Here is a 14,823-nt window from a genome sequence, read left to right as displayed (position 1 = left end):
GGGACAATAAAAGGCCACTAAAAAGTGCAGTTGTGTCACACAACACAATGCCACAGATGTCTCAAGTTGAGGGAGTGTGCAATTGCCATGCTGACTGCATGAATGCCCACCAGGGCTGTTGCCAGAGAATTGAATGTGCTCTATACTCTATTGCCTATGTCAATTTAGAGTATTTGGCAGTACATCCAACCCGCCTCACAAGCACATGTAACCACACCAAGCCCAGGACCCCCCACATCCAGCTTCTTCACCTACGGGCTCATCTGAGACCGGCCGATGAAAACAGGATTATTTTTCGGTCTATAATAAAGCCCCTTTATGGGGGAAAAAAACTAATTCTGATTGGATGGGCCTGGCTTGCCAGTGGGTGGGCCTATGCCCTCGCAATGCTGCGCCTCTGCCCAGTCATGTGAAATCCATACATTAGAGCCTAATTTATTTCAATTGACTGATATGTATTTTTAAACTAACTGTGAAATCATTGAAATGTTGCATTTATATTTTTTGTTCAGTATAGCATGTGTACAAAGTTTGATACTTTTATCATAAAATGCACGATTATTCCACCTATAGTGGAACACCCCTTTCACACAAGCCTGAGTAGAGGGTTTACTGGAAAACGGTCAAATCCTCCATCACACAAGACGGGTTCGTTTAATTGGAGCTCGACAGTCAGGTGAATATATACACAGAAAAATATTTTAAAAGCTTTATTTACTTAAAATACACAAGATTGAGACAGTTTTGATTACTACATTCCTGAAAATCAGTGATATTCATGAAAATGGCCAATATTTAACACATGTATCGTGGGATCAGCTGCTTCACTGCTATGAACCAGAGGTTGAAGCAAGAATCATCTGAGTCCATAAAAGTATTAAATCAGTCGGTCTGTCTGTCTGTCTGTCCCCAGGCCCATGTCAGTCCCCAGGCCCATGTCAGTCCATAAAAGCATTCCTTTAGCCAAGGCTGAAGAGCGTTTGGGTATACTTTGATCTAAATCAGTCTCTCTGTCCCCAGGCCCATGTCCCCAGGCCCATGTCAGTCCCTCTCGGTCTGTCCCCAGGCCCATGTCAGTCCCTCTCTCTCTGTCCCCAGGCCCATGTCAGTCCCTCTCTCTCTATCCCCAGGCCCATGTCAGTCCCTCTCTCTCTGTCCCCAGGCCCAAGTCAGTCCCTCTGTCTCTGTCCCCAGGCCCATGTCAGTCCCCAGGCCCATGTCAGTCCCTCTCTCTGTCCCCAGGCCCAAGTCAGTCCCTCTGTCTGTCCCCAGGCCCATGTCAGTCCCCAGGCCCATGTCAGTCCCTCTCTCTGTCTGTCTGTCCCCAGGCCCATGTCAGTCCCTCTCTCTGTCTGTCCCCAGGCCCATGTCTGTCCCCAGGCCCATGTCAGTCCCTCTCTCTGTCTGTCCCCAGGCCCATGTCAGTCCCTCTCTCTGTCTGTCCCCAGGCCCATGTCAGTCCCTCTCTCTGTCTGTCCCCAGGCCCATGTCAGTCCCCAGGCCCATGTCAGTCCCTCTCTCTGTCTGTCCCCAGGCCTGACACAGAAGATCTCCGGTTCCTCAGATTGTAGCGTGTCTGCAGGGACATCCATGAGCATGGAGAGGGGGAAAAAAAAAAAGTTTAAACCTACAGGAGGGTCTCTCTCCAGGAACAGGGTTAGAGTTTAAACCTACAGGAGGGTCTCTCTCTGGGAACAGGGTTAGAGTTTAAACCTACAGGAGAGTCTCTCTCCAGGAACAGGGTTAGAGGTTAAACCTACAGGAGGGTCTCTCTAGGAACAGGGTTAGAGGTTAAACCTACAGGATGGTCTCTCTAGAAACAGGGTGGGAGGTTAAACCTACAGGAGGGTCTCTCTCTAGAAACAGGGTTAGAAGTTAAACCTACAGGAGGGTCTCTCTAGAAACAGGGTGGGATAGATCTGGAATCGAGAATATCACAAGTAGGGTGGCAAAATGCAAGTAACTTTCCCCAAAATTGCCAGGTTTTCCAGAAATCTTCTGGGAAATTTTCTGGGAAATTTTTAGAAAGTTACAGAAAGCTTGCAACCCTAATCACAAGTCTACCTGCTTATCCTCCACCAGTATACTGTAGACCAAAGGGGAGGACGGGGCACGTCTAGAGACAGAGGAGCGACGCTGAGGTCTTGCAGGGTTGGGCAGGGTACGTTGGGTCTGGGTCTCCTCTCCTCCAAGGGTGCTGTGACTGCTGTGACTGCTGTCGTACTGCCAGCCTGATGCAACACAAACAACTGGCTGTTGCACAACACACAGAACCTTGTCATACCACATTCAGAACAGATCAGACTTTCACAAACATCATTCATGAGATGATAACGGAAAATGTGTTTTAATACTTAAGCGTTATACGAGCAGATCTCATGTTAGGAGTCGGGTCTCAGACAAATGCAGGAAGGTAAAAATAGCCTTCTTTTTTAAACTTTTTTTTTAATTTTTTTACATAGAGTATAATATTCCTCACCATCATAGGTTTGAGTCATGTAGGGTTTCTCTGATGTGAAATCTGAAGTGTCGTCGTCTTCTTCCTTATTCTCCTTCCTACTACTGGGTCGTTGTTCTGACCTTCGACCTCTTGCTCCGCTGCTCCTCCTGTCCTCAGAGAGACACTCTGGACAGCAGTGTTGTATTTGATTTGTTCACACCGTTAAAATGTACAAAAAAAGAAACGGGAAACAAAAATAAGTGGTGTTTATGAGACAAATTTAGGTAGGTCCCTCCCGGTTTCATCCCGTTTGGTTCCTCGTGAATCCTCAGAAAACAATTTGACTGAATTAATTACAATTTTTTTTTAAAACACTTTACGAATGGACTAAAGTCACTTGAACATCAAATTGATCTTCTCTGTCTTGATAGTGGAGCTTTAAACCTCTCAATCAGCTGTCTGTGCACCATGAATATCAGAGCCGTTTGTGCTGTGTAATAGCCAAGTGCCTGTGTCAACCACAAGTTGGCGAGACAATACAAACAGATCTGGGACCAGGCTAAAACTAAGCCGTATACCCAAACCTACCGGCTTTCTGCAGGGCCAGCTGAAGACTTGTACGAGTCTCTTTGAGTTGGGTGAGGATCTCCAGGCTCTCTTTGGTGACGTTACGATACCGTACAGCAACGTAGACCAGAGCCAATAGACCCACTAGAACCATGGCCCTTCTGAGGAGGCCCACCAACAGGCTGATTTGCTCCTGGGCAGAAACACAGGGGAATAGAGTTGAGACTGGTATTAGACCATGATATTAAGACTCCATTGCTGGTTAGAACACAGCACCAGGAGACATTTACAGATGTGTCAACAGACAGCACTCTGAAACGTTGAGTGAACACAGTCAAAATGTAGAAGACAAGTTATCCACCATTACTTTGTTTTTGTCCAATGTGTTGCCATGGTTTCTCTATTTATGTGTTAGAGAAGGTCCAACCCGGATCTAGTTCCGGGTGGAATTTCCACGTTGTCACAAGTGCTTTTAAGATTCCTCGTAGGTTCTCTTGAAGCATCTTAGTTAACACATGCTCTACTCACCATCTGCTGGTAGCCTGGTTCAGAGGAGTCCAGCACCGCTCTACAGAGCATCCTCTCCAGGTACACATTCAGCACTACCAGACCAAACAGAACAAACCTGGATAGGTGACATAAAAAAAAAGAGGACAGTCATCAGAAGGGATCACCAACGATTCCAGGGGTCGGGCAGGTAGCTTAAATGTTAGAGGCAGGCAATGGGAGGGTTTCATACCGATTCAAAGTCAGATGGTGAAAATTTAAAAATTGAAAAAAATAAATAAAAACAGGTCAGATTTTAGGTATCCTGCCATGGTGCCCTTGAGCATGGCACTAGCCCAGGCAATTGTAGTCCTCGGGGGCCTGATTGGTGTCTCAAAACACCCCCCCCCCTCCCTCCATCCCTAGCAAACACAGCTGATTAATCAAATTGCATTCTAAACTGAAGATCATGATCAGTTGATTATTGGAGTCAGGTGTGTTAGCTGGGGCAAAAGTGTGAGACCAAATTGGGACCCCCCCCCGTACTTAGACACACTCTTTACTTAAAGATTGAATTTTTTTTTTATAAAGGGGCCTAGACAGTTGCCCTGGAGAATTCCTGATTCTACCTGGCTTTTGTTGGAGAGGCTCCCAATTAAAAGAACACCCTCTGTGTTCTGTTAGACAGTTAAACTCTTTATCCACAATATAGCAGGGGTGTGTAAAGCTATAACACATCGATTTTTTCACGTGTAACTGGATGGATGAAATAAACATTTGGGAAAAAAAGGGCCACCTGGCTGGAGCAGTCCGCTGTGTCGAGGTGAGGAAGAAGGAGACGAGGAACCCCAGTGAGTTGTAGAGTAGACTGGTGAGGGTGTGAGACTCTGACATGATGAAACTCTGGAGGAAAGTGACACGGTTGAAGATCTCTGCGAATGCTACTTGTTGCTCCTGGGTTGACAGTCTCATCTCATCAAATACTGCTCTGATGCCTGAGCAGAGGTATGATAGGAGACGTGGAACTTCCTTGGATGAGGATTTTCTAACAAGTTAGCCATAAGCATTACTTTTAACAGAATAGGGCCCGAGGTCGGCGGCTACCTTGGGTAGAATGGTGGAGAGTGTGTTTGAGTTCCTCTCCGTTGCGTAGGATCGTCTCCTGTGACTTGAGGGCGACGCTCTGGGCCTCCACTAGGCTCTCAGCCATACGTTGGGTTGAGGACAATCGCTCCACCACCCCCGCTGAGCTCTCTGTTAGCCTAGACACCAGCACCACATTCAGCAGAGCACCAGACAGAAGAAAAGTGGTTAAAACAGGGAAGTACTACTTTTTTTTAAAAACGTGTCCAATAACAAAACATCTACGATACGGATCGTCAACCCTCCTGGAGAGCTATTGAGACAGTTTGTTTTGCATAGCCCGGTGCCCCGAGTGAGTGGAGATGACATTTTACAACCAATGGAATTAGCTCAAATGTGCAAACCCCACCCAACCGGGACACCTGGCGAAGCAAAACCCAACGCACCCACTGAATGAATTGAGGTGAATTCTGAACACTGACTAAACTGCACATAGCACTGCACCTGTAGTCAGGTGTACTGCACCTGTAGTCAGGTGTACTGCACATAGCACTGCACCTATAGTCAGGTGTACTGCACATACCACTGCACCTATAGTCAGGTGTACTGCACATACCACTGCACCTGTAGTCAGGTGTACTGCACCTGTAGTCAGGTGTACTGCACCTGTAGTCAGGTGTACTGCACCTGTAGTCAGGTGTACTGCACATAGCACTGCACCTATAGTCAGGTGTACTGCACATACCACTGCACCTGTAGTCAGGTGTACTGCACATACCACTGCACCTGTAGTTAGGTGTACCGCACATACCACTGCACCTGTGAATGGTGTTCTCAGCCTGGTGTTGCCAGCTCTCACTCTGCAGGTGTCGACAGATGCTGTGGGCGTGGGTGAAGAATTCCGTGTAGGCGTTGAAGGCCACAGGGTCCATGGTTCTAGTACAGCTGCTGACCTCGCTGCCCTCTGGACATGCTGGGAATGAACGGCCAGATCTGACAGACAACAATGTATCCTACTGTTATTCAGTCACAATGCCATAATGAAACTGTTTCTGAATCAGTCCCTAACACAATGCCATAACGAAAGTTACTTAGACTGGTTGTAGTTCATTTAGGCATTGTGCCAGTGACTATCTTAATTTCTGGGAGGATAAAAAAAATATATATATTATTTCAATATTATATTGCAGTAGCCTAATATTTATATAGGCCTACTAAACATTTCAATAAGTCTACCTATATTAACTGGAGATCCCAAGGGGGCTTTTTCTACCACGCTACACTTAGAGCTGTCAGCAAACAGTTGTTGAATATTTATAATAATTTTTAAAAAGTGTTTAATTACTTGCGCAGGTGACAGTGAGTAAAACGTAGGGCAATCCTACTCTGTATATCAACTGTGAAGTCTCTGCAACGCGCGTCGATATTCTCCAGCGCATTAGACCAGCATTCACCATAGCGCGGTTGGGCCGCAAGGTTCCGAACCCTCTGCAGCGCCGCCCTGCCTTCCGCCGCAACGTTAGCAGCTGTTTCTGCGTCACCGCACGACGACCATGGTAAACAGACGCAGAGAAGACAAAAAGTCCACATTTCCGACCCCAAAAAATAAACAAATATTATAATATATATGTATATATATATTTAAAGGTCACCTACAAAGTCAGCAATAAAGTGTTACGTTAGGAAATGAGACAGTGGGAAAATAAATCAAATGGGGCAGGCAACCCTATTCCTTGAGGGCCACCTCCAAATGAGGTTGATGAGGTTGATGATGTCACCTGTAGTAGAGGTTGCAAAAAGGGCAAGCAATTAACCAGTCCAATTAAAGCTACACCATAATCAATGGGTATCTGGTGAGCTGAATCTGATCATTTGTCAATCATCGGGGTTTGGGACTACAAGCAGTGCAGAGAAGAGGAAAAACGTTTAAATTAAACTATTTTACCTGTAATTCATCACTTGCATGAGTTTAGAGCTGAACAAATGCAACTGTGAATGGGAGACAGATTGTCAAGGAACGCTATAGTGGGGATTTTCTGGTCAGTTTCACTTCCCCGACATTTAACACCAGTGCATAGCCTGCCTGTACATTCAGCCTTGTTCTGCGATTATGTGTGTCATGTGTATTTTCTGCAGATGGAGATAGTAGCCTCAGCTCAGAGTTCACGATCATTTACATATTTACAGCGTAAGACGACTTCTCTCGTGAGATCCAAGCGCTCATGCGATGGGTCCTATAAAAGTGTTCCACGGATCTCGCGTGATTACGCCACCGACGGCAATGGAATTGAGGCAGGGGGCGGGGTTCAGAGCGGTACCCATGAGATGTTTGGAGACATTTTTATCAAATTATTTATTTAAATAAAAATGGCCGCCGTAGAGAGCGGAGAGGAGAAACTGTAAGTGTGAATTACATGTACTCACCATTTAAATGTCGAGTTACATGACTGCAGGTCTTTTAAAATGTATTGCTGTATTTAACTAAAGTAATGTGATGTATTTTAGTCCTGAACTGGTCAGCAGGGTAGCTTACTGAAAGAAGCGTTCTGAATACGTCACCAAGTTATAGCTAAGTATTTCCCTTACTTTACAAGATCATGGCTGAGCGAAGAAATTCTCACTTAGCTAACGTATGTGGTTGGGGTGGGGGTGTGTCATTTTCTGACCTCACTGAAAACAGAGCAGTAGATGTGTTAAGATATTAACTGTCAAAATAGATTTGTCCGCATCCTCCACCCTCGTAACCAATTTGGCATGCTGCTAACGGGCTGGCTAAATGGCTGTAGCTGGATACATTGTAGCGTCAGCCGGTTACATACCTTGCCGTTTGACATGGTAATGTGGCAACAAAGTAGCCACAACATTGCTGCGTTTGTTATGATAATTGCATTTATTTATTTATTTTATTTTTCTATAGAGGAAATATCCTAGCTAGGTTTCTGGTTGTGACGACTGGTATATCATCTAGCTAAACGCTGGAACTAGCTGACATGAGTTGGCCCATTTTCTAGAATAACTAATACTCGTGTAATGAATCAATCAAAGTGTTGGTTTTATTGCACGAAGGACTGAGTGCCGTGGTAGAAAAGTACAGTGATATACCGTCCAAGAAAATACCTCCCTGTATTTTTATTTTTCTACACTGACGTCTGGTAATGAAATATTCCAGATGGGACAATTTGAATAACAAAAAAATAATGTATGGGAACTATTGTTGATATGCATTTCAATAAGAGTTGCTCTGTAAATCATGATAAGGGGTGTGTGTGTGTGTGTGTGTGTGTGTGTGTGTGTGTGTGTGTGTGTGTGTGTGTGTGTGTGTGTGTGTGTGTGTGTGTGTGTGTGTGTGTGTGTGTGTGTGTGTGTGTGGACCATGTGCAGTTCATAACATTTCAACCATACGTATCTCTGGCCCCCAGTTTCGTCCTCGGCTGGCTGCTTCCTTCTATGTGCCTGATATTGGGCTTGGTTTAGACTAGTTCCTCAGCCAGGAGGTTTATCAGTCCAGTCCAGGTGCATTTTTCCAAACTTCTAGTCATGTAATATATGTTTCACTATGGGAAGAAACACAACAACAGCAACAACAACAATCCCCGAAGTGATGTGTTTTTACTACACATTTGTGATTTAATGTAGGTTGGGGGGGGGGGGGCAAGCTGAGGTTCGAAAACTTATCTAGGACTTTGAACTCTTGTTTCAAATTTCTTATCAGCCAAAGATAGGCTATCAGATCAGAATATGGAGAATGGCTAAGATGAGATCATGCCTCTGCTCTGCCTCTTCCCACTCATGACTAATGTTGTCTTCCACAGCAGTGAGGAGAAGAGTGAAGAAGCCAATCAGAATCAGAGATCCAACGACAAGGACCCTAAGACACACAGTAAGCCCAAGAAGGTGAGGAGGGATGTGGAGAAGGAGATGCTGGATTCTTCATCCTCCCCTCCTCCTCCTCCAGCCCAGCAGCCCTGTTCAGACCAGGAACAGCTCCAGCTAGCCGATGCTGAGGCGGGGCCCTCGGAGTCCATGGTCGCTGCAGCTGGCGAGGCCTCGGGTCTCTCTGAGTCCTCCCCTTCGCCCAAACAGAGGAGGTCCATCATCAGGGACCGAGGTCCGCTCTACGACGACCCCTCTCTACCACAGGGCTGGACACGTAAACTCAAACAACGCAAGTCTGGGCGGTCCGCCGGGAAGTTTGATGTATACTTGATGAAGTGAGTAGGCTATGAGAGAGAGCCTTATCAAATAGTGTCTCTTAAAAGCATGTTATTATTCTACCTTTTTATATCAACGAGGAACACAGACTGAGACCAGGGTCTCTTTTTTTTAACAGCTGGGCCCTGCGTTGTGTGAGTAGGCTATGAGAGAGAGCCTTATCAAATAGTGTCTCTTAAAAGCATGTTATTATTCTACCTTTTTATATCAACGAGGAACACAGACTGAGACCAGGGTCTCTTTTTTTTAACAGCTGGGCCCTGCGTTGTGTGAGTAGGCTATGAGAGAGAGCCTTATCAAATAGTGTCTCTTAAAAGCATGTTATTATTCTACCTTTTTATATCAACGAGGAACACAGACTGAGACCAGGGTCTCTTTTTTTTAACAGCTGGGCCCTGCGTTGAGTGAGTAGGCTATGATTAAGAGAGCCTTATCAAATAGTGTCTCTTAAAAGCATGTTATTATTCTACCTTTTTATATCAACGAGGAACACAGACTGAGACCAGGGTCTCTTTTTTTTAACAGCTGGGCCCTGCGTTGTGTGAGTAGGCTATGAGAGAGAGCCTTATCAAATAGTGTCTCTTAAAAGCATGTTATTATTCTACCTTTTTATATCAACGAGGAACACAGACTGAGACCAGGGTCTCTTTTTTTTTTTAACAGCTGGGCCCTGCGTTGAGTGAGTAGGCTATGATTAAGAGAGCCTTATCAAATAGTGTCTCTTAAAAGCATGTTATTATTCTACCTTTTTATATCAACGAGGAACACAGACTGAGACCAGGGTCTCTTTTTTTTAACAGCTGGGCCCTGCGTTGAGTGAGTAGGCTATGATTAAGAGAGCCTTATCAAATAGTGTCTCTTAAAAGCATGTTATTATTCTACCTTTTTATATCAACGAGGAACACAGACTGAGACCAGGGTCTCTTTTTTTAACAGCTGGGCCCTGCGTTGAGTGAGTAGGCTATGATTAAGAGAGCCTTATCAAATAGTGTCTCTTAAAAGCATGTTATTATTCTACCTTTTTTATATCAACGAGGAACACAGACTGAGACCAGGGTCTCTTTTTTTTAACAGCTGGGCCCTGCGTTGAGTGAGTAGGCTATGATTAAGAGAGCCTTATCAAATAGTGTCTCTTAAAAGCATGTTATTATTCTACCTTTTTATATCAACGAGGAACACAGACTGAGACCAGGGTCTCTTTTTTTTAACAGCTGGGCCCTGCGTTGAGTGAGTAGGCTATGATTAAGAGAGCCTTATCAAATAGTGTCTCTTAAAAGCATGTTATTATTCTACCTTTTTATATCAACGTGGAACACAGACTGAGACCAGGGTCTCTTTTTTTTAACAGCTGGGCCCTGCGTTGAGTGAGTAGGCTATGATTAAGAGAGCCTTATCAAATAGTGTCTCTTAAAAGCATGTTATTATTCTACCTTTTTATATCAACGAGGAACACAGACTGAGACCAGGGTCTCTTTTTTTAACAGCTGGGCCCTGCGTTGTGTGAGTAGGCTATGATTAAGAGAGCCTTATCAAATAGTGTCTCTTAAAAGCATGTTATTATTCTACCTTTTTATATCAACGAGGAACACAGACTGAGACCAGGGTCTCTTTTTTTTAACAGCTGGGCCCTGTGTATACATGTTTACACATACAGTTTAGGTACAACGATTAAGAAACTACAACGAGATTCACAAAAAAACGATCAGAGATATCACACAAAACAAATACAGCAACAGATTACATTTACACACAGGTTATTCCCCTAACATAAATGATTTCATATGATGATACGACATGTGTTACAGTCTGATCTCCTTTAGGGGCGACATGAAATCCTTCCCGGAAAGTAGCAGTTTCATCCCCCTTTTGATATAGTTAATGTGACTGAACTGTACAAAGACTGTTTCACGGGACTGTTTTCAGTTTTAGGGAAATACTTCAATTTATACATACATACATACATGCATACATGCATGGTCCTTCTGTAGCTCAGTTGGTAGAGCATGGCGCTTGTAACGCCAGGGTAGTGGGTTCGATTCCCGGGACCACCCATACGTAGAATGTATGCACACATGACTGTAAGTCGCTTTGGATAAAAGCGTCCGCTAAATGGCATATATTTATTATATTATTATATTATTATATATATATATATATATATATATATATATATATATACATACAGCACCAGTCAAAAGTTGACACACCTACTCATTCAAGGTTTTTAAAAAAACAAAACAAAAAAAACTATTTTCTACAAAGCTGTCATCAAGGCAAACAGTGGCTACTTTGAAGAATCTCAAAAATGTTGGTTACTACATAATTCCATACATGTTACCTCATAGTTTTGATGTCTTCACTATTATTCTACAATGTAGAAAATAGAGGGAAAAACCATTGAATGAGTAGCTGTGTCCAAACGTTTGACTGGTACTGTATATATAATATTGGTTCCTACTCGCCCAGACGCCCACCCACCCTTTTATTCCAAGGACACTCACTTTAGTCGATCTCCAGAGGGAGATAACATCTGTCATATACACACTAAATATTCCAGACTTGTGTTTACAGAAAACACGTTAACAGATTCATTTACAGTTACAGAATGTTTTGGTTTGATCTGTATTTCAGCCCCGAGGGGAAAGCTTTCCGATCCAAGGTGGAGCTGATCGCCTACTTCCAGAAGGTTGGGGACATCACCACCGACCCCAACGACTTCGACTTCACCGTAACTGGGCGTGGCAGCCCCTCCCGCCGCGAGAAGAGACCCCAGAAGAAACCCAAGGTGGTGAAACCATCGGGGAGGGGCAGGGGCCGGCCGAAGGGGAGTGGAAAGCTACGCCCGGCTACGGAGGGTGTGGCGATGAAGCGTGTGGTGGAGAAGAGTCCTGGGAAGCTCCTGGTTGAGATGCCGTTTGGAGCATCCAAGGCATCCGAGACAGCTGGGCAGACCTCGGAGCTGGTCGTAGTCACCAAGAAACGCCCGGGACGGAAAAGGAAAGCGGAGATACCACCGCAGACTGCTCTGAAAAAGCGGGGGTGTAAGCCAGGGTCGGGGGTGACTGGGTCGATGCTGTCAGCAGCTTCTGGTGCGGTGAGTTCCAGTACTTCCTCATACGCAGCGGCTGCTATCCTCGCCGCAGAAGCCAAGAGGAAAGCTCAGAAGGAGTCTTCCGCTAAGCCGGTGCAGCAGACCGCTCTGCCCATTAAGAAACGCAAAACCAGAGAAACTGTTGAGGAGACTAAGGAGACTCCAGCCATCACCACGGCACTGTTCGGGGCAGGGGGTGGTGGTGGGGCAGGAACTGTGATGGGGACAGGGAATGGTGATGGGCCAGGAACTGTGATAGGGACGGGGGCAGGGAGTGTTGGTGGGGCAGGAACTGTGATAGGGACGGGGGCAGGGAGTGGTGGTGGGGCAGGAACTCTGATAGGGACGGGGGCAGGGAGTGGTGGTGGGGCAGGAACTCTGATAGGGACGGGGGCAGGGAGTGGTGGTGGGGCAGGAACTCTGATAGGGACGGGGGCAGGGAGTGGTGGTGGGGCAGGAACTCTGATAGGGACGGGGGCAGGGAGTGGTGGTGGGGCAGGAACTCTGATAGGGATGGGGGCAGGGAGTGGTGGTGGGGCAGGAACTGTGATAGGGGCAGGGAGTGGTGGTGGGGCAGGAACTGTGATAGGGACTGGGACTGGGAGTGGTGGTGGGGCAGGAACTGGGAGTGGTGGTGGGGCAGGAACTGGGATGGGGACAGGGAGTGGTCTGGCTGTGGTGGCAACAGAATGGACAGAGCAGGGACACAAGCTGCCAAAGAGTCCAGGGAGGAAGCACAAGGACAGTCCCCTGGCAGCAACGGTTACCACGGAGACCAGTGGTGTGTCTGAAAGGTGGCCCAGCGGAGGCAGCAGTAGTATCACTACTCCAAAGAGCCACAGCCACAAGAGAAAGGAGCGTACGCCGCACAAACACCATCACCATCACCACCGTCACCATCACACACACTCCTCTGTAGTGGAGGATCATCCTCAACCCTCCCAGCGGCCCCCTCACCACCACTTCCCCGGCCTGACTATGGGGCTGGTCTCCCATACAGCCAGGTCCTCGGTGGGGCCAGGGGCCCTCCAACAGAACAAGCCCCAGGACCTGAGCACCTCTAGGGGACCCTGCCGGGCCAGCAGCAGGCCAGAGGGCCAAACTACGACCAGAGGAGAGAGGGGAGAGGTCAGCTCGGCTGCGGTGGTAGTAGTGGGAACGAGTGACACCAGAGGCAACAGAAATCGAGCAGACGAGGCAGCGGGGACAGTGGTAGGGAGGGATTTGAGAGACATTGTACCCTCATCAGCAGTACCGAGGCCCAGCCAGGAGGAGATGGTCTCTGCTGTGCCCAGGCCCAGCCGGGAGGAGACTGTCTCCGTTGTGCCCAGACCTAGCCGGGAGGAGACGGTCTCTGCTGTGCCCAGACCTAGCCGGGAGGAGACTGTCTCTGCTGTGCCCAGACCTAGCCGGGAGGAGACTGTCTCTGCTGTGCCCAGACCTAGCCGGGAGGAGACGGTCTCTGCTGTGCCCAGACCTAGCCGGGAGGAGATGGTCTCTGCTGTGCCCAGGCCCAGCCGGGAGGAGACGGTCGAGTCTCGGACACCGGTCACTGAAAGGGTTAGTTGACTGTATGGTAGGACCCCTGTCTGTAAGGAGAAAAGGAGCCGTGTAGAGGAGCAGTGGGTTTTATAAGACAACAGAAAAGGACGTGTACATGGAAACACAAGGCAGCTGTTGGTTGATTGTTCTTTGTGTGGGTTGGGCCTGTTTATTGACAGGTAGCGCAGCTTAATGGTCAACCCACAACAGATTGCTTCCTGATAAATGAACTTATTATTATTATTATTATTATTATTATTATTATTTAGTATTTTTCTTTCTTTGTTTGGTCATTGTCTTGTTCTCTGTTTTGCTCTTTTAAAACCTGTTGTCATTCAACCCATCCAACCCGACCCAGAAGCCTTTGCTTATAATCTCACAGGAAGTGAAGGACCTACACTTCCGGTGCCATCATCAGACGGAAACCATGGTAACCACGATGATGACTCATGAACCTCAATCATTCAGTTCTTCACTGTGGTTTTAAGATGGCGTATATAAAATGTACGACCAAAAAAAAAGGCATGTGTCCTGTCTGTAGTTCGCTCACAGGTGGCCTTTTCCAACGTTGTGGCTCGAAGCGGCACAACACACACAGGTCATACAAAGCTTCCACTGCTTCTTCTTCTTCTGTTGTAGCATCCTCTGTTTACTGCAGTACGCTCAGCGTCCAGTCCATCGACGCTTTGCGCTACGTCCCATAGGGTGCCCTATTCCCTAATAATACAATGCTTTTGACCAGAACCTTATGGGCCCTGGTCTAAAGTAGTGCACTGAATAGGGAATCATTTGGGACACAGTTGGGTTTCCAGTCCTTGCTCTACAGTCAGCATATTAATTTAGGTGACATATGTTTTCCTCGTTGGCCTATATTATGTAGATGCCAAGTCTTCTGTGTGTGTGATGTCGATCATCTCCTTCTATATACAGTAGTCTCAGTCTGAAACAGCAGCCTATTCCCTACACAGGGAGAGACAAGTAATTCTCCCCAAGCAGACTGGAGGTTTTTTTCTCTTCCCCTTCACACAGAGACAAGAGGTACTTGATGATCAGAGAGATTATGATTAAGTTAGAATGTTAATGGGGCCCAGGCAGCAATAGGGCTGAGTATAGAGGATGTGGCCCAGGCAGCAATAGGGCTAAGTATAGAGGATGTGGCCCAGGCAGCAATAGGGCTGAGTATAGAGGATGTGGCCCAGGCAGCAATAGGGCTGAGTATAGAGGATGTGGCCCAGGCAGCAATAGGGCTGAGTATAGAGGATGTGGCCCAGGCAGCAATAGGGCTGAGTATAGAGGATGTGGCCCAGGCAGCAATAGGGCTGAGTATAGAGGATGTGGCCCAGGCAGCAATAGGGCTGAGTATAGAGGATGTGGCCCAGGCAGCAATAGGGCTGAGTATAGA

General features: G+C 46.6%; 2 protein-coding genes across 5 annotated transcripts; one reads left to right on the top strand and one right to left on the bottom strand.

The window, feature by feature from the left end:
• Positions 1-694: 694 nt before the first annotated feature.
• Positions 695-6,767, bottom strand: LOC124032403. 4 transcript variants are annotated; one of them, XM_046344783.1, is made up of 10 exons: positions 6,522-6,767; positions 5,922-6,108; positions 5,396-5,569; positions 4,598-4,755; positions 4,290-4,488; positions 3,536-3,632; positions 3,029-3,200; positions 2,480-2,626; positions 2,065-2,231; positions 695-1,576 (listed from the first exon to the last, which is right to left on the bottom strand). In XM_046344783.1, the coding sequence occupies exons 3-10, from the start codon at positions 5,506-5,508 to the stop codon at positions 1,508-1,510; spliced, it is 1,122 nt and encodes a 373-aa protein (XP_046200739.1). In that variant the 5' UTR covers positions 5,509-5,569; positions 5,922-6,108; positions 6,522-6,767; the 3' UTR covers positions 695-1,507. The 4 variants fall into 4 exon arrangements, 3 of the variants coding, with proteins under 3 accessions (XP_046200739.1, XP_046200738.1, XP_046200740.1); XR_006838268.1 differs by lacking the exon at positions 6,522-6,767 and having other exon boundaries at positions 2,065-2,253; positions 5,922-6,362; XM_046344782.1 differs by lacking the exon at positions 6,522-6,767 and having other exon boundaries at positions 5,922-6,357.
• Positions 6,768-6,831: 64 nt separating this feature from the next.
• Positions 6,832-14,498, top strand: mecp2 (methyl CpG binding protein 2). The gene is made up of 4 exons (XM_046333407.1): positions 6,832-6,975; positions 8,389-8,787; positions 11,420-12,114; positions 12,469-14,498. Exons 1-4 carry the CDS (start codon positions 6,944-6,946, stop codon positions 13,446-13,448), a joined length of 2,106 nt encoding a protein of 701 aa, XP_046189363.1. The 5' UTR covers positions 6,832-6,943; the 3' UTR covers positions 13,449-14,498.
• Positions 14,499-14,823: the final 325 nt, after the last annotated feature.

This window comes from Oncorhynchus gorbuscha, linkage group LG03, assembly GCF_021184085.1.
Source record: "Oncorhynchus gorbuscha isolate QuinsamMale2020 ecotype Even-year linkage group LG03, OgorEven_v1.0, whole genome shotgun sequence".
NCBI classification, from domain to species: Eukaryota; Metazoa; Chordata; class Actinopteri; order Salmoniformes; family Salmonidae; genus Oncorhynchus; species Oncorhynchus gorbuscha.
Note: the sequence above shows the minus strand (reverse complement) of the source record. Positions and strands in the feature narration are given on the sequence as shown.